General features: G+C 42.9%; 1 protein-coding gene across 1 annotated transcript in view; it reads right to left on the reverse strand.

Annotated features, from left to right (window-relative positions):
• The window catches only part of LOC124771266 (heat shock 70 kDa protein 14-like), a 270,928-nt gene that overhangs the window by 83,586 nt on the left and 167,136 nt on the right, over window positions 1-20,206 (reverse strand). The window contains exons 8-10 of the mRNA XM_047249297.1: window positions 9,536-9,601; window positions 8,231-8,425; window positions 244-302 (exon numbers count right to left, since the gene is read on the reverse strand). Coding sequence (XP_047105253.1) covers window positions 244-302; window positions 8,231-8,425; window positions 9,536-9,601 — 320 coding nt within the window. The remainder of the gene's footprint in view (window positions 1-243; window positions 303-8,230; window positions 8,426-9,535; window positions 9,602-20,206) is intronic.

Raw genomic sequence — 20,206 nt, forward strand, 5'->3', positions numbered from 1 at the left:
AATGAATATCAAAGGCAACAGAGTAGCAAAGCAAAGTTGCAACACATACCATAAAATTAAATTTTTAAACTTTGAACTTCAGCAAATAATAAAAATTTAAAAAAATAAATAAAAAAGAAAAAAATGCGGGTCAGTCAACTGGTCAAATATGTGGTAGGCATACATTTATTTGCTGACTATTCATACATTAAAATAACAACAACCACCTCCCTCTTCACAATCAAAAATATGAAATTTACATACCTGTTTACATTTATTTCAGCAGTTAAACTGCTGGAAGCCGACACATCATCAAGCGTCAGCTGAAACAATTTATTGCATTTACTGTATATGACATTTAAAGCTACTGCTTGCTTTATTAAAAACACATTCTTCGACTTCAACATAATGTTTAAACAAATTGCAAAAATAACAATATATACACAAACTGAACTGAGTGATGTTGATAACTGATATAATTATTGCAAGAACACACACACACACACACACACACACACACACACACACACACACACACAGTGTCGGACCACTGCAGGACATGCAGGAAAAGTGTCAATAAGGTTCTGGAAGGTGCCAACAGGGATGTGGAGCCATGCCAGCTCCAGTGCTGTGGCCAGCTAGGCTAGGTTTCACGGTCGAGGATCCATGGCACAAACAACCTGATCGAGGTTGTCCCAGAGATTCTTGATCAGGTTTAAATCTGGGGAGTTTGGTGGCCAGGAGAGCACAGTCAACTCATCCTGGCCCTCTTCGAACTACACATGTGTAAAGTGAGCTGTGCGACATGCTCCTTGTCCTGCTGGTACATGTGAACGTGCCTAGGATAAACAAATTGCAAGTAAGGGCAAACATGGTCCCCAAGAATAGATGCATACTTTCATTGCTGCACTCTCTCTTCCACAATGATAAGATCATCAAGGGAATGCCATGAAAACATTCCCCAGACCATAATGTTCCCTCCTCCCACGGACAACAGAATAAGGAGGTAAACCATTCTGGGTCCTGGTGAGCAAGAAGTTCTTCGACGCCTCTGTACGCCTTGATGTCGCTTTGAGAACTGTTGTGGCTGTGTGTGTAAAGAAAATAACTTGTTTTGTGTCAATCGTGAGCAAGGGTCACTGAAATTGGGCTGTGGCACAATGCATTAATATTGCTCAAAAGATAACAAACATTATTTATCACGCATTTCCCAAAGATGAGCAACAGTTCGACACAAACATGCAGCCAAAGTGAATGTGGTAACTGTACATGCACGTTCAATTCAATTTTGGCCTGAAGATTATGAATGAGATTCAAGAAACAAACTTCTAGGGTTACTTTCCAGAAGGAAGCTACTACCCAAAGCAATCCCCAGCACAAACTGACATGGAGAATAAACTACACAAAGCCAGGATGTAAGCAAAGAGGTAAGAAGCAAGAGCATAAATAACAATCCAATTAATTATAGCTAAAAAATTATCTTAAAATAAATTTTTAAACATAAAAAAGTGACCTAATGACAACACACCACATTACTGAAGCACACTTAAATCTAAGACGACGTGCAAAGCAGAATGAATTCGTTATTGGTGTCTTTGATTTCTCGAGCTCTAAGAGTTCCAAAAGATGAATGCTCACCTCTGCAACGGGGATGTGGAATGAATGTCACAATTCAGGAGAATACTCTAAAGAGACTGCTAGACATTTGTTCCCGAGTGCAAGGTGGTGATAGAGACAGTTTGTTGCCTTTCGAAAAAGGTTTCATTACGTCAATAAGATCTCTCTTTGGACTTTTTGAAAGTCTAAAAAGTATGAAAGTCAGCTACATATTAACTTCCAGACTAAATGAAGATCGCTTGGAAAAATTTTCTCCTAGGGTATGAGGATTAGAAATATTTTGTATTTGAAGAGAGAAATGAGGTGTGTCTCCTTAAATTTCCAGGTAATGCAAGTGATACTTCCTTCTCTGGAAACACACCAATTACTGAAGAATTAAATGCAGAGTCTTTTTCAGTGTAATGTCGACCCAGATTCTGTATCCCTAAGTTTTATTACAAATTAACTCTGTATAAATGTTGTCGAGGGATCACCAACGCGAGAAATCCCAGAAGCTGTGAATGCCTAAGAAAATTTATTAACATGCTAGCTGAGTATTTGGAATTGCCATGGTACGTATTTATTCCAATCTTCTATTAGTCCACCTCCTTCCCCCTGTCTCTGTCAAACCACCTCCTCCCATTCCTCTTTCTGTCCATATCCTCCTCCTCCCCCCCCCCCCCCCACCCTGTCAATATGCTGCTTCCTCCTCCGTCCATCTGCTCATTCCCTCTCCTCCTCCACCTCTCTCTGTTCATCTCATCTTATCCTTTTTCCTTTCTCTGTCCATTTCCTCGTCCCCCTCTATCTACGAGTCTCCTCCCCCCCCCCCCCCTCTATGTTCATCACCTGCCATTTCCTTTCTGTGTCAATCTCCTCCTCTCCCCTCTCTGTCCCCTAGCTCTGTCCGTCTCCTCCTATCTGTGCCTCTCTCCTCCTCCCCCCTCAGTATCTGCCCTCCTCCTCCTTTCTCTCCCCACATTATCACAGTAATCCAAACAAGAGACTGGCAGTTCTTACCCCATCAGTATTTCTTTCCAAATTGTAACCAGTGTGTGTACCAAATCATAAATTTTTCCAGGGGTTTACGATGAGTTGTTTACAGACGGCTTTGCTCGTATATCTACATGTCAAATTTATTTCACACATATTTAACATATTTCATGCATATTTGTACATATATTTCGACTATATGTCTAGCGAATTTCAACCTGCAGTTTCATTTTCAGGCATCTTAATGTTTATATCGTATCTGCTGAGCTACATGCTGTATAGTGACATAATTTTGCAGGTACATAAAGTGGCATATGTGATACAGTCTGCAAAATGTGTTGTGAATAGAGTTAGTAGTAATGAAGTAATAAATTAAAAAATCATGCATGGTGTGGCCGTTTCTCAAGCATCTCTCTGTGTGTAATGTCATATCTCCTGTACTGTATGTCATGTAATGATACAGTCTTTTAGGTACATTCAGTGGCACATGCGATTACTGTTTCCGAAATGTGTTGCAAATTGAGTTAGCAGCAAAGAAGTAATAAATTTAACCATCATGCTTGGTGCAGTAGTTTTTCACGCATTCACTGTTTATGACCTCATACCTCCCGAACTAAATGTCGTACAGATCTCTTATGTCCATGATTTTGGTGTTCATGTTTAATTACAAAATAGATTACATGTATGTATGTATGGTCCCAAACTGGTGGTTCGAGAGGTTTGCAAGAAATAAGCTCTTGTCTAATAGAACACCTGACTCTCCATGGCAGTAATGGCAAACATATTTTCACATACTCTCGCTCATGCAGCAATCAAAACTGCAACACAAATGTTTTTCTCCGTCTTATAAAATACCTGCAAAATACGAGAGGTAACACAAACTATTGTCTTAAAAGTTCCTTCCGCCAGGACACAGTTACCTTCCAAATGATACAGATTTTTCTTTTATTAAAAAGAGACTAAAAACTAGTCATCACATCTTTTGTCTAAGAGATCAGTATGATGATGTTCTTAGCTGCAAGGAAAGTAACACTGATTACCTAACAGAAATGAACCACGAAAACTTCCATTCAACAGCAAACTTAGAAAAATGTATCACCCATAGGAAAAGAAATGTTGAAGGTGAAACAATTAACTAGCTGACAATGAGATGGATCAATACTGAGAAGGCTGAACCATTTGCTATCCAATATAAAACTACTTTCTCAGCAGAAATGCCATTTGGAAAAATTAATATCCCCACAAAAAATGGAAACTGACCTTTAGAAAGTCTAGCTGATGTTCCACATGGTCTTCTTTATAGTACATGAAGACTGATCTCCATGGTGTGCGGGAGGGGGGGGGGGGGGGGGGGAGACCGCATTTTCTACTTGTACATTAAGTACTATTTAATTACTTACATTAATACTTGTGATTTTTTCATGTAAAATGGTCCTGTTTGTGTTTATTTGTTTCACAAAATTGCCTGTATTCAAACCACACAATATTTTGTCAACACCTTTCAGTCGGCAATGTGACTCACTCCATACAAAGCAGTTTTTCTTATGGGAGAGACAGCCATTGAATTTTTTTATATATTTATAAAGTGCTGAAAACGTAACCTTAACATCAGTTTATTCTAAATATGCTGAAAAATTTTAGAGCTTTTTTTAAAATAACTCAATAACTAATTGTTTGTACTGAACATTTTCATTTGATGGAGTCAGTCAGCTTGGCTTCTGAATGCCCCATACATGCATACATATATACGCACACCCACTTTTATAATTTGTATGGATGAGGTAAAACTGTGTGGTTGTGCAGCAATTCTGGATGTTCTTCCAGATGCAGTGAAATACATTGCAAGTTATACTGCATTTAAGTACCAAAACAATGATAAATTGTTAGGTATTCCAGTAGCAAAAAGTGAATTAGAAGAGTCTATTGCAGACTGGATATCAATTACATCTCACGATGATCATTACTCTCCAATACGAGCACGGAAAAACAACATGTTGCAGTTTGAAGGAGAATTTGTTGATTTTAATGGAAACGGAGTGCGCAAACAAAAAAATGTTGTAAAGTCTCTGTGCTCTATTTTGAAACAGTTTCCACACAGTTATTGCTCTTTATGTAGGAACAAGAACATTCATTTAAGGATTAGGTCTCTGAATCAATAAGCAAAATTGGAAACTATAAAGATATATGCACAAGGAGGAAGCTACTATGGATTTCACCTTCATCTGATAAACGGCAACAGAAATGTGGAACAGTCTACACTACCATCTGTTTCTACACCAAACAAGTGAGTTATGTTTCATCTTAATTATCATTTCCTAATGTGTAATACATCTGTCATGCCACTTTATTTAATTTGTTCAACTATGTATTGAACCAAATTGAAAGTAAAATGAATGAATAACACCCCAAAGCAAGTGTGGTGCAGTACATCTACTGAATAATCAAACTGCTGTGCTATGCTATGCTGTGCTGCCTCACCGTGATGTCAGCGGGCTCCCGCCAATAGATCGCATTTCTGCTGGAATGTCCCACACCCCCATTCCCACCTCCAGCCTGATACCCCTTGCTTTCAGATGTTTCATGCCATACACACCAACGGTCACCTGACCAATTAATCTGGAAAGGCCATTTATCGTCACTCAATGAATGTCCAATTGTGGTATTGGCATGCAAATTCCAGCCTTCACCACTGAGCTGACGGTGCCAGAACTGCTGTAGCAGTAGCTTAAGACTATGTCATACACACAGGATGCAGGCATTCAAATTTTCTCTTAGCTTCAGTGTAGGTCAGTCTGTCTAGCGTCTTGTACTCCACAATTTTCCTTTCGTTCTGGAGAATCCTGCAGTCAGGCGAGCAAGGCGTATGGTGCTCTCCACAGCTGACCCAGATGGGAGGCAGGGCACATGGAGTATTGGGAAGTGATGGGCGTCCGCAATCTCGGCATGTGACGCTAGAAGTACAGCGGGAAAACATATGGCCGAACTTCCAGCACAGGGGAGGGATATAGGGCTTTACATCACACCGGTAGACCATCACGTTGACCTTCTCGGGCAATGTATCACCCTCAAAGGCCAAGATGAAGGCACCGGTGGCAACCTGATTATCCTTCGGACTCCAGTCGACACGCCACACAAAATTTACACCTCACTGCTCTAAATTGGTGCGCAGCTCATCATCGGACTGCAAAAGAAGGTCTCTGTGAAATATGATACCCTGGACCATGTAAGTGATGGTTATAGAAATATCCCCCAGCTTGTCACAAGCAAGTAACTCCCGTGACTGGGCAGAAGATGCTGTTTTGATCAAGACTGACCCAGATCTCATTTTGGACAAGCCCTCCACCTTCCCAAACTTGTCCTCTAAATGCTCAACAAAAAACTGAGGCTTCATTGTCATGAAAGATTCCCCATCAGCTCTCGAACATCTAAGGTACTGGCGCGAATAAGATCCGCTGCCATCCTTAGCATGACGTTCTTCCCATGGTGTGGCCAGGGAGGGGAATAATTTGGGGTCATACTTCTGTGCGTTGAATTGAGCTCATGATCGCTTAGAGACTGCTGGTGTTTCACCACCAGTAAGAGATGATGGACTACGCTTCATCATGTGCCATCCGCCCTGATGCCACCCACTCTGACCAGGGGCGCTTCCCACAGGCGCAACCCAGCCGTAGCAAAGGCCACCTGGCAGGATGGCCATTGCCGGGAGTCCCGATACCCCAGAGGATGGGCATCTACCCCTTGGCATACATAGGGAGATAATGGCGCAGGCATCAGCAGAGCAATCCCTGTGTGGTCGGGGGGCTACAACCAACAGGGTATGTGGCAGCCCCACCACAACGGACTGGCTACCGAGCTGGATATCAGGTGCAAAGAAGTCCATGGTCATCGTCGACGTAGAAATTGACACTGCATAATGCATGGTCGAAAATGAACCCAGGAAGGTGTGCTCGCCCAAGAGATGGAGAATGGGCAGGACTGCAATGCAGCAACAAGAAAGTAGGCTAAAGATCTCAATGCACGATGGACACGATCCACCTTATAACGCACCCTTCCCCAGTTGGCTCGCTCTTCGGGAAAATCCGAAGAATGGAGATCAAACCCTACAGAGGACCATCACATAAAGGCCGAAACGTGTGAAACTCCTTTCAGTCACTTCGTACGACAGGCAGGAATACCTCGGGCCTATTCTAAACCCCGGACCCACAGAGGGATTTCACAACCTTTAACTGAGGAGGAAGCACGTACTGAATTATCTGCTCAAAAACTTGAGAAGCCCTCCCATGCTCAATATTTATTTTGCAATAATACTGACCCTCTATGAGCAGTATTGACAGTCTGTACAATATATTGAAGGAGACTAGAGAGCTTTAAACAATTCTGACACACATTCACTATATGGCAATGTATATTGTACCATGTAAGGGCAGTGATGTGCAATAAACAGCAGTTCCTACTGAGATCAAGAGAAATTCAATTCACACTGAATGAATTTCTGCAGAGAAATGAAAAAATTAGATGACAAAAGATCAGGGCGTGTGCTGGAGTATGTATATTAAAGCATCATGCAGTACTTTGTAAACAGGCACAAACTTCATTTCTCAGATGCCATATACCTCATTGTCCAAAATGGCAGAGGGAACTGAAGCCCATGTGTCATGATAGTCAGCAGAAAAGTTTATTTTACTTATAGTAGTTTTCAGAATTGGCAAATAGGATCAGGGCAGCTGTCCTGTCAGCATAAATGTTTTTCTTCCTTGCACTCCACAGACATCAGATCACATAAGCTTTCAATTAGTAATCAGTAAATAATTGTTTTATTTTTTTTTTTAATTTTTTTTTTTGCAACAGTTGTTACAGTAGAGGACACACAGAAAACACAGCATGTGTACACAATAATTTACAATTTCCTTGTTTAATTTTTAATTAGTTTTTGTTGTTTATGAAGCTACAACACAGTGAATGAGCCAGTGGCCCATTGAAACATGTACTGGAAGATTTTCAGGCTAATTTCATCTATTCTGCATAATTTCTGCTTGTGTTTTGCAAGGCAAGCAACAATACATATGAGTTCCACATTTTTGCGCACCAACATGTTCACTACAAAGGCATGAATATTGCGCAATTTTATTGTGCTGTCCTTGGCCTTGCACTTTCCTGCAATATATTGGCACAATACTACTGCGCATACATATTAAGTGTGTGAGGGCCCCGTCACAAAAGGTGTTCAATAATGTTGCAATATGGAGCCTGTTGAACTTAGCAGAGTAACAAATTATTCACATATTGATTAAACCATTCTTTAAGAATGCCACTCTTTGAATTGGGACACAATCATCTTGGAATCAAGTGTCCTCCTCATAGAACTAAGGTGGTTGAAATTCATGGGTGATCTCTGCTAGTACCCACAGTTTCATATTTTAAAACAGAGGGTTTTTTCATTACTTCGACTATGATGTGAGTGTGTGTGTGTGTGTGTGTGTGTGTGTGTGTGTGTGTGTGTTTGACTGGAGGGGAGGGGGGGTTCGGCACTGCCTATAGGTGCACTAAGGAATATTCTCATCCAAGTTACCACTTTTATAAATTAAAATTAAATTGTCTGCTAAATTTTTACAAAAAAATCTACTAAAATTATTAGATGGAATGTGTACAAACTTTTACTTACATTTCCCAAAACTACAGCTCCCTGTTCTTTGTCTGTATCCTCATCATCATCATCATCATCATCATCATCATCATCATCAGCTTCAAGAACCTGAACTACTATACTCTCTCCTGAGAGTGTCAATGGAAGACTCTTTGTAACCTTGACCGGAACAGGTGTCTGTGCTGGTATAACCAACACTTTATCATCGTTTGCCTGAAATGCACAGACCACATGAAACTGCCAAATGACATATTAAAGTATTCAACATTTTTAATATTTATTTCAGTAAAGAAATAAGAACCACAGCAAAGTGAATTAGTAGATAAAAATGAAACACACAAAAGAAGTTAGTAAGAAAACTGACAGAAAAATATGACAAAAGTTTAAAAAAATTTGATTTCTTGTTGGTTTTATATAGTTTTATGTTATCTCACATGAAAGTGGATGAAGGTTATGTCACAATGAATTGAACTTGAAAATAGCAATACAGGAAATGTGATGCATTCAAGGTATTCTCACACTTTTTGTTCAATTGATTTAAATATTATTATTTTGGTCTACTTAAAAATCAGTTATTAATTAGGATTCTCTCTCTCTATTACTTTTTGAAGCATTTTCTGGCAAAATTGTCTGTTCTTGTAATAGGGCACGTAACTGTTACTCCAACAACCAATAGAAGATCTCACAGCATCCTTATCACATTATACCTAATTATTCCATTTGTTTTGATTACAATCATGCTGTCTCTCCAACACAGCCACTATCACTAAATCTATTAAGCACAAATGTATTAACAAAAGGCATCATACACCTCTCTGTCATATACATGAGAAGAAATTAGGACATTATCATTTTTATCCATTATTCCTTGGTCATAAACCTATATAACTGCTCATAGTTTAGAAATTTTATAGATTAATACCTGATGTTTGTACTACTGCACACTTGTCTTTATCTCAGAAAAAAGACAAAAAAAACTGATAAGACATCAGCCCTAGGTGACCACACAATGCCAACCCTTCACTGTTTCACCTACTGCCTAAAGCATCATTGAATGAAACTACTGGAAGAATATGCAAACTCAGTCATTAGTGTCAGCATTCAAAACAGGAACCAACAATTTTCCTGCAAGATGACCGGCAGCTGTTTCCAGAAAAACCAGTTTTTCTGTCAATGACACCCAGTCATAGAACATTAAAAAATACATCCACAACTTTCCCCCGTCTGCATGGATGCTGCATTTCATTTTAAACAATGCTATGGTGCCAACTGTACATCTCATAAGCAAGTAAATGTACTGTGATAACAGAATGCGACTCCTACCTCATTAAATATAAGACAGCATACCATCACCATTAGTTTGGAATTGTAGTGGATCACTGCTGCTGTCTGAGAGAAATATTGTCACATCAAAACAAAAACACGACACTTAGAACTCAAAGCATGTTTATTATCGACACCAAAGCACCCAGACCAGAACTGACCTCCTGCATAGAGACTACAGCTATTTATACAGACATTTAATACTCCAGATTATTCAAACATTACGAACATAAGATATTTCTAGAACCTCCCAGAAATGATAAACACTAAATAACAAATAACTGCTAGTGGTCGGATCTGAACTCGTGACCAACAGCACACCTGCTGACAATGCTAACCACTACACTACACCACTACACTTCACGTGCCACAGCTCGCTTCATCATTAGTTCTCGCTGGAGCAGACTACAGCACCCTAGATCTAGATCTCGTTAACGGTCCTCCGTATGGCAGTGCTGGTGGATTCTCACGTTGTGGTCACGTCATTATATCCTCTTCACTAGTACAAGCATTGAAAGTAGCCCCTCCCTTCAAAGCTCCAGGATCCTCGAGTCGGTCTTCAGTTTTCTCGAACCTCCCACCGTCAGTGTGAGTCTCTGGACTGTAACAGGGCTTCACACAGAGGACTCGTGCTTTCATCTTCGTGACAAAGGGTTACAGTCCTCAATGTCGTATGTTATTATGCGACACACAATTAAGGATACGACGAGACCCAAACTAGGACTACAGTAACATTTTCAATAGTCTCACTATCCGCACAGATATAAAACTCCGTACCGACTCCCCTCGGCTGTACTTCACCGGTCGGTGCTCGGCGTTAAGAGTGCATTCGGTATTTAATCTGGGCATACAGGGTTCATATTCGAGCCAGCTGCTTTGCTCCTTCGGTCTTTGTAATGCGCTTCATTTAGTCATCTCGAGTATCGTCCAGCCGAACCAGGAATAGGGTATCCACAGTCGTTTTGGCCTCGTAACCACAGAACAGAAAGAAAAGTGAGAAGCTTTCAGTTTCTCGCTTCGCTCAGTCGTGTGCGAATGTCACTACAGTCAGTACCGATCCCACTCTCTCTGTTCCGTGTCGACGTACATCAAGACCGTACCTGCCAACCTGTTACTAAAGTGTACTGTGAGGCCATTCGCGTGTGGAAGGCGTGCAGTATTTTCCCGGTCAGCCTAGATTTTCTAATGTTATGTCAGCACGTCCGTAACTGAGGAATACTTTGCTCCATCGAAGAAGTCCAGGGTGTCATCGACACACAGCAACGGACAGACATCTTCCTTTGTGATATTGTTCAGTACCCGAGATCTGACACAGAAATGCCATGTTCCATCTTTGCTCTTCACAAGGACCGTCGGAGAAGACCATCGAAGAGGACCGAGGACACACTAAACATTCAATGATGTTACCTCGCAGCATCATCTCCACTTCCTCCGGGATCATCCGTCATTCTACCAGAGAAACTTTATACGAGTGCTGGCCAATCGGTGAATTATCCTTAGTGTCGATACAGTGTTTTACCATAGGCTGCTTCCCTGGCTGCTCTTCGCTCGGGATTTGAAAGCGTCCGAAAACTGATGCAGAAGGACCACAACTGACATTGTCCCTCGGTGACGTCAGGTCCCATCGGCAGTTCGATACTAGCTTCCTTCCCCGTGTCGTCTGTAGTGGTAGTAGAGCACGTTTCTTCACCAGTGTCACTAAGCTGACCCTCCTGGACTGGTTCGGCTATCTCTGAGCACGTACCTTTAGGGACGAGTTGTGGCTGCTCGTGACACTCCTCGCCCATCTAGAATGCTTATTGTCACCACCGGTCTGTAGATTTCTTTCGGGAGATGTCTTGACGTCGAGGAAGGGGTAACGACGACTTCGGTGGCAAACAAATGCCCGGAAGCAATCATTGTTATCTGTTGTTGTTGAAATAGCTTTATCAGTCTGGAGCTCTGATCTTCCACACTGTGATGCCCGCAGCAAGTTTCCCCTGAAAATAATATTGTGACTTTGTTCTGTTTAAATGGCAAATTTTAAAGGCTGTGTTCTGTTATCGATAGTTATTCCTGCAATACGTGTTCCTGTCAGCTACACATATTTCCTTTTTGTGACTTCCACACAATTATTTTCATATCACAGAATGCAGTATTCTTTAGGTAGCAATAAGCATTTGACATAACAGAAAAAGAATCCCCAGAGTTCACTAGCACCTGACACAGTCGGCCGTGAATGATGTCAGTGAGTTTTCCTGACATCTCGATAACTGTTGTCCGCAGACGATTTCCATCTGTGGCAGCCTTTCGGTGGTTAGCCGAGTGGCCAGTACCTCCGCACAGTGACAGGAAATGCCTATGGCGTGTTGGGGAGTGACCCATTGTGGATACAGTGATTAGCTTCGGTCCATAGATCGACTGTAATCGTTTGCAGTTGACTGGTACGAATAGCACTGTTGCGATTGCTGATGTCTTGTGGCATAATAGTCATCTAATAGTCTTCTTCCGCTGCAGTAGCGTACAAAGTATCCACGCCACCAACAGTGAAAACAAACTGTTTGTTGTCCTCCACCCTCAAATGTCTGTTCTTCTGCAGGGCATTTTACATGGTGGATTAGTTGGTTGTACCTGTGTTAGTTGGATGCTAGGTTATGACCTGACAACAGCAACATAAGTCCAAGTCCATTTTCCATGGCACATCCCACAGGTGGTGGAGATTAGTGTCAAAGAACAATACACTTCTCCTTCAACATTTTCTATTACCTCCTGATGTATGGGGTCTACATTACTGGTCACCAATTCTTGAGTGTACTTGGTCTGACAGTTCTGGCTGCCACAAAATGCTGTCTCTCTTCTCTTACAATCTGGTATATGAGAGTAGTGAGATCATGGTGGTCTTCTTTAACTTCCACGGGGACTACTTTCAGGAATCAACCCTCTTCCTTTCTATTGCTTTTCCTTGATGTGCTTGTACCACTTGATGAATTCTTCTGTTGTTGTAACATTCTGTTGATTGTCACCAAAAGTTTCTTTCAGTTCAGCCTGAAATTCATCCCTGGTATTGAGCTCATCATCTTTGTTTTATTTATTTATTTATAATGTATTTTACATGTACTACATAGGACCATATTAAGTAGCAAATCTCCATGGTCATGGAATGAAGTCAGTATATGAAATTGACTTCAGAAAAGTAATAACACAAAAAATAAAATACACACAAATCCCATGCAGATGACAAGCTGCGAATATATACTAGCATAATCAACAATATAATACAGAATTAACTTAATTGTTTTCCAGGAACTCCCTGAAAAATTGAAAAGAGCGAGCCATGAGGAAAGTCTCCAGTTTAGACTTGACAGTGCAAAGATTACTGCTACGGTTTTTTAATTCTTGTGGCAGCTTACTGAAAATGAATGCAGCAGAATACTGCATGCCTTTCTGTACAAGAGTCAAGGCGCAATACAAATGCAGATTCGATTTCTGCCTACTAGTTGCTAATTCTCGGAATACGCTCATATTGTTAACAACAAACGACACTAAAGAAAATATACACCCATTAAAAAAAGTTAAGCACATAATTGGTTCTCGCATCTCAAATTAAGATAGATATCTTATACTGTATTTTTTGATGTCACGGAGTATTATGCAAATGAAAGCTATACATTCTCTTGGAACCAATTATGAAATGAAAAAGGAACATTTGGGAAAAAAAGTTGCAATGACCTCCAACATCAAAAAACATTAAATGGTTTGTATAGCACACAGTTCAGTAATGCGTAGGTCCTCAACGAACCCTCAGGCACTCTTGAATGGGACAGGGTGCGCTCAGTACCAAATCATTGCAGACCTCTTGGGACGTTTGTCCCACTCCTCAATGGCAGCATTCCTGAGAGCTTCAGTCATTAATGGAGGATACTGACGACTAGAAATCGCTCTTTTGAGCACGCTCCATGTATGCTCTATGCAGTTATATCAGGGGAGCATGCTAACCAATCCACTCCTCAGATCTCACATCCTGTCAGATACCAACACACACTGAGAAGTCTCTGCAAAACAACTGACTATGGGTTGTAGAATGTTGTTTTCATACACTGCAGTAGTCATGTTGCCTTCAATTGGAATGAGTGGTGTGCGGTGGCCCTACACGATACCTGGCCATAATAAAATTGAGCCACCGGATTGTTGGTGACATTCCACAGTCATTTAGAGATGTCTATATTCCCCTTTTCGCCTCCATATGCAAATAGAGTTGTTGTCAGGATGCAAGCCTATTTGCAATTCACCTGTTAACAGCATTTTGGTCCATTGGAGTCGTATCCAAGGTTCACGTGCTCTAGCCCCTCTTACGCAAGCACCCCTGTGATGTGGACGAAGTGCTAGAGTCTTGAGAGGTCTTCAGCTGTACGAACCCCTATCATAAAGTCTGTTGTGCACCTATTGGCCTGATAATGATATTTGTGATGTTTCTTTCTCTCATATTCTGTGTGAAGTTGATATCCCCACAGCAACATGCCGTACTTATTCTCCGAGCAAAGAGTCCTCAAAGTTGGTGGAAGAAAAGGGGTTCTAATACAAAAAAATATTATCTAAGCATTGAAAGGTCTCATCACGTGTAGTTCTGAATCAACTTGAATGCAGATTGCAGCACCAGCATTTTGTGCAGTATTGACAGTATTGGTTTTTGACAAAATGTTTAAATATTATAAACAAAATGCTATGTATTTCTACATTGAGTTAATTTGGTTGTGACAGAGGTAAGAAAGTGTTCATATGTCGTGTACTGTACAAGTTGCTCCATATTTTATAAAGTGTAATTTTTTTTTATATATTGCAATTTTCCTTCAATTTGGATACTGTTATGTGTACTTATGTGTGTATGTGTGTACGTAGTATGAAGATTGAAGAAAACTGCAACAAGATGAAGGCACTCAGAAAAGGCCTCCAGAACTGTGGCTTCCAATCGAAGCAGATGAGACCATCTCTCCCAACACTAGCATTGGTGGGGAGATAAAATGTTCCAATATTCAAGGACCCAATTGAGCTGACGAGCCACCATCCATTCTAGTAACTTGCAGGGGACACTGGTCAGACTGCTGGGCCGGTAACTATCAAGGGATGATATATTCTTGCTAGGCTTAAGGACAGAAACCTCAATCGTCTCTCCACTGAGAGGAGAAAATGCCTCAGAGCTAAATATGATGGATCTGTAGAAAGGCCAACTTTAAGGGCAAGGACGGAATGGAAGGCTGCCACTGATAACCTTGAAGGGTGCGGTGTGTAGCCCACACCCACGATGAAGAGCCAGAAGAACACAGAGGGTACAGAGAGCATTCCCAAAACACCCGTTTGCTCAGGTTGTGTAAGTAACGGGCTTTGGCGCAAAGGTAATACGGAGGACAGGTGCCGCTTCAGATGTTGCAAGGTGCTACAACAATTGCAAACAGTGGTGGCAATAGCCATGCTCTGCCATGGAACTGGCCAATGGTGACTGGTGCCCATCAAGTGGGAACAGCAATGCCCGCAGCACAGACTTTCTCATCTGACACATCACGGACGACAACCTGACAAAGAAGGTGGAAACACGACACGGGAGGTATACAGAGGACAATGACAGAAATCTCAGCAAGGAAACCTGGTCATCAGGAGGTGGGGAGGGAATGAGAGAACCAACGGGAAATGGTCACTACACAGAGGTCACCATGTGGCGGCCAGGAACGAAGGAGGAGAGGGGAAGAGAGGAAATCAGTGGCAGAGGTGCCACATGCAGCACTAAAAGAGTAGGGGAACCATCATGAAGATGACACAGGTCATGGTCTGCAAGAAACTGGTCGAGGAGGAACCCCTGACTAGATGAAGAAGCACTGCCCCACAAAGGGTGATAGGCACTAAAATCCCAAGGAGGAGGAAGGGAGGGGTGAGTTGCCGGAGAGCATTTAGGGCAGCAGATATAGGTGGCCTGGCAGGGAGCGAGATAGAGATTGCAAACTGTGATGGCAGAGTCCAAGTGGACCCAAACGGCAACCGCTTCCAATGTGGTATGAATGAGACCCGTGTACTAACAATATCCATACAGACCAACATGCAGACACCCTCAGAAGCCCTCAATGGGCCAACCTGGTTCTGACAGAAAGCACAGAACTCAGTAAGGGACAGTAAGTGAGCATTAGTAAAATGAGATTCCTCAAGAACAACACAAGCTGATGAGTGAAAGGCAATACGGGATTGCAACTCTGGGAGGTGAAGGTAGTATTCGTTACAGTTCCTCACTGAGCGGGTATCGAAATGGGAGTTGAATGGGCTGGAGCCAGTCACGTCACATAAATTAGATGTCAGACTCAGGTTGTGAGCGGGGGAGATGACACCTACAGGAGACATTGTAGGAGGGGGCCTTGTCCTGGTATTTATGTTTTCTCTTCTTCTCTTTCATAGGTTGAGGAGGGCAGAGCACAGAGGGAGAGCACGATTTGAAAGATCCAGAACTGAGAAAGAGGAGGCAACCTTGGGGCACACAGACTGTATGTCCTGTAGCCGAGTTGTGGTAGCTGATGCTGATAGGAGGGGTCACGGGAGGGACACCCGTCACTCTTGGGTGCTGAAGAAGGGAGGCACTTCTATGACCGAGGAGGTGGAGTGGCACCCAGAAGGCAGAGCGTGAGAACCACAGGGGAGGGGCCAAGCAGAGGGGGCAGGACTCTGATAAGAGACACATAAGAGGGCGAAAGGATATAACAGAGGCAAAAATTGAAGACATCAACACATCGTCGATCCAGGAACTTACAGTCTTGTATCTTCCTTTCTTTCTTGTAAGCTGGGCAATCTAGTGAGCACGAAGTGTGATGGTCATGACAATTTACGGACACAGGTAGCAGAACACAGGGGCTCCCCCCCATGAAGTGGGTGGCCACAGCCACCACATAGAGGGTCTGCTGTACATTGGGAAGGCATGTGCCTGAAACCCAAGAACCAAACGGAACTCGTGGGTGGCAGGCTATACAGGCTCACGTCACACCAATCTCACATAACCTTGACCTCTTGAGAGGGTATCTCCCCAAAAAGCCAGAATAAAGGCGGCGATATTGGTGTGGGCATTTTTACGAGCTTTCTGCACATGTTAAACAAAATGAACACACCATTGTTCCAGATAAGCCTGCAGTTCCTCATCAGTTTGAAGGATGAGGCCCCTATGGAAAATGACTCCCTGGACCATATTCAGAGACTGGTGACGTGTAACAGACAGCGGGGCATTGCCAAGATGATCACAAGCAAGAATAGCTGCAGATTGGGTGGAAGAAGAACCTTTGATCGACAGGGAACCCAACTGCATTTTCCACAAAAAATAGCGGATTTGTGGGGGTGAATGTGTCCCTGTCCATCCTAGTGCAGACCCAGTAGCAGGGAAGGTGTTTCAGTCCAAGCCGGCGAGCCTGGACCTCCTCCCAGGGTGTGGCCAGGGAAGGGAAGGTGGCAGAATCATAAGAAGCAGCATTCAATGATACATTACTACTTTAAGACACGGCCATAGGAGAACGGCCAGGTTTTTGGAGCTCGATATGCCTCTTGTGCAAAGTATTCACCTCGATACCACTCACTTCGATCAGGGGCTCTCCCCATGGACCCCACCCAGCCATGACAAGAAGCATCTGGTATGGTGGCCATAGCAGTGAGTTCTGATTCTCCAGAATAACAAGCAACCACTCCTAGGCACATATGAGGAGGCAACAGCTCAGGCATCAGAAGTGTGTCCTGTGTTGTCAAGGGGGTCAGTCAGATGGGTACATAACAGTCCCACCACACGCGCTGGCTAGACGTGCTGGTGATCGAAGTGGAGGGGGGCTATGGCAGGGAGGGAAGAGAGGAGGGAAGTGGGCAGAGGAATCCATGCCATAGACACTGAGGAGGGAGTTCTTCCCCAAATGGCTCACACTACAAACAGAAAATTTAGATGTAAATGGAAGGAGGATAACAGCAGTCAGCTGCAGTGGGACATTCAGTGGAATCATCTTAATGTCCCCGTGTAGCTGACAGCAGTGACCGCCCTTCCATTTACAAATAGTGTTCACAGTTGCAGTAGCTACATGGTGTGTGTTCTTTTGAAGGAACAAACACTACGCATTCACGTAAGTCTGGACGGGCAATGGATCCACTTTCTTCAGTGTGAATGCACGAAATACATCTGACCACGTGTGGGAAACTGAGTAGCGACGGGAGTATAATTGATAGGGACTGCAGATAGGTACCACTTGGCGGGAGTGTGGATTGGCCGTGAGACGTACCAAAGTAGTTCACACAGTTGCGATAATGCTTTGTCCTGGATGTCACAATGGTTATCGCACCTCCCTAGTAAGCAGGAGATCCCGGGCTCAAATACCGATCCAGTACACATTTTCGCTTGATGCCGCCGATTCCGCTTAATGTCCCCTTCCAATTACATATAGTGTTCACAGCTGTGGGATCTGTGTGGTGTCTGTTGCTTCAAAAGAACAGACACTACACATTCATATAAGAAAATTTAGAAGTGGGGTCAAACCACAAAGAGGGACCAATAACGCTAAAAAGGATGAAAGAGAAAAAGCGAGGGAAACAAAACTGCAAGGAATACAGGAAACCAGATGGATAGCCAGGTCGACGTAAATAAGATAATCGAGGAAGGGGGAGGAGGTGGCAGCGGGGAAGGAGAGAAGGCAGTGAAAGGACACGAGGGAAGGAAATGCAGCCCAGGAAGGAAGAATGGTCTGCAATAACTTGGGGCCCTGTGAGCACCATGCACGAACTCATGGAAGAATTCTGAGCCCCCTGGGGCATGTTAGTTGAAGTGTGCAGGGGCAGTGGGTTGCCAAATAATGAGGCCAGGATGATTATGGGACTGGATGATGTGTTTTCAAGATGACTCATCTGCAACTATTGCTTGGTAGTCATACTGACAAAGGATTGTCCTGCATTTGCAGCAGAGTAATGGCTGCTTTCACAGGTTGCCTGGCTTCTGTCCACACTTCTGTCCACATTAAACTGACTAACCACCAACGATACTTGTATTTCAACAGCTGTTATCCCTTTCACAAGAAAAAATCCCTCGCATGCTGCGTAGCCACCCAAGAATGACATATCTGGAGTGGTGAGAACCCCCTTGCTCAACATGCTGAAGCCTTCACAACGGTTTTCACAGACACATGATACAACCCCCATCCCCAAACCTAGTCCACAAACATATTTACTGTGCCATTGCCTCACACATCCCCAATCCTACCACAATCCCTACAAGTCAGTTACAAAGCAGCACTTCCCTTGTGAACCTGCATCACCCTGGCTGGAACAATGGAACCATATCCATCGCCAGGGCTGATTATATCTCATCCTGCTCTGAAATGAGGGACATCCTACCAGGGATCCTTCCCATCCCTCCTAAAGTGGTGTTCTGTCGCTCACCCAAACTACAGAACAGCCTAGCCCATCCCTATGCCAACCCTAACTCCCAACCCCATGACACAGGGATTATATCCCTGTGGCAGACCAAGGCCCAATCCAAGCACCCAGCACGTTCTACCCCCATCACAACCACTGCATCTGCCGCAAAACAGCATTGGCACCATTAGTCTATTTTGTGTGTGTGTGTGTGTGTGTGTGTGTGTGTGTGTGTGTGTGTGTGTGTTTTATACTCTAACTCTTCAATGGATAACTACAAAAGTCTGCAAGTGTTCTTTCTTTTGTCTGTGCCTGTCAACATCCCAACACTTCTGCTTTTCATCGAGTGGTCTTTAATCCTAAACTTTAAGTTCTTTATGTGACGTAAATTTCAACAATTCCATTTCAACTAGTTTTCCACTATAATTATTAGCTTTTTACCTCCTTATATGAAATACCCTTGTTTATGACAATGTGAACTTAAGTTTCCTTCTTGAAATATAAAAATGGATTGTTATCACATCAAGGAATTAGTTATATTTAAAAACAAAGATGATTTGACTTACCAAACGAAAGCGCTGGCACGTCGATAGACACACAAACAAACACAAACATGCACACAAAATTCTAGCTTTCGCAACCAGCGGTTGCTTCGTCAGGAAAGAGGGAAGGAGAGGGAAAGACGAAAGGATGTGGGTTTTAAGGGAGAGGGTAAGGAGTCATTCCAATCCCGGGAGCGGAAAGACTTACTTTAGGGGGAAAAAAGGGGTATACACTCGCGCGCGCGCGCACATACACACATATCCACCTGCACATACACAGTCTCACAGTTTTGTGACTGTGTATGTGCGGATGGATATGTGTGTGTGTGTGTGTGTGTGTGTGTGTGTGTGCTCTGAAATGAGGTAAATCTTTCCGCTCCTGGGATTGGAATGACTCCTTACCCTCTCCCTTAAAACCCACATCCTTTCGTCTTTCCCTCTCCTTCCCTCTTTCCTGACGAAGCAACCGCTGGTTGCGAAAGCTAGAATTTTGTGTGCACGTTTGTGTTTGTTTGTGTGTCTATCGACGTGCCAGCGCTTTCGTTTTGTAAGTCACATCATCTTTGTTTTTAAATATATTTTTCCCACGTGGAATGTTTCCCTCTACTATATTCAAGGAATTAGTTATATAGTAATATCTACATCTACATCCATACTCTGCAAGACACCTGATTGTGTGTGGCGGGGGGTACCTTGAGTACCTCTATCGGGTTCTCCCTTCCATTCCAGTCTCTTATTGTTCGTG

Source organism: Schistocerca piceifrons, unplaced genomic scaffold (genome assembly GCF_021461385.2).
Source record: "Schistocerca piceifrons isolate TAMUIC-IGC-003096 unplaced genomic scaffold, iqSchPice1.1 HiC_scaffold_901, whole genome shotgun sequence".
In the NCBI taxonomy this organism is placed as follows: Eukaryota; Metazoa; Arthropoda; class Insecta; order Orthoptera; family Acrididae; genus Schistocerca; species Schistocerca piceifrons.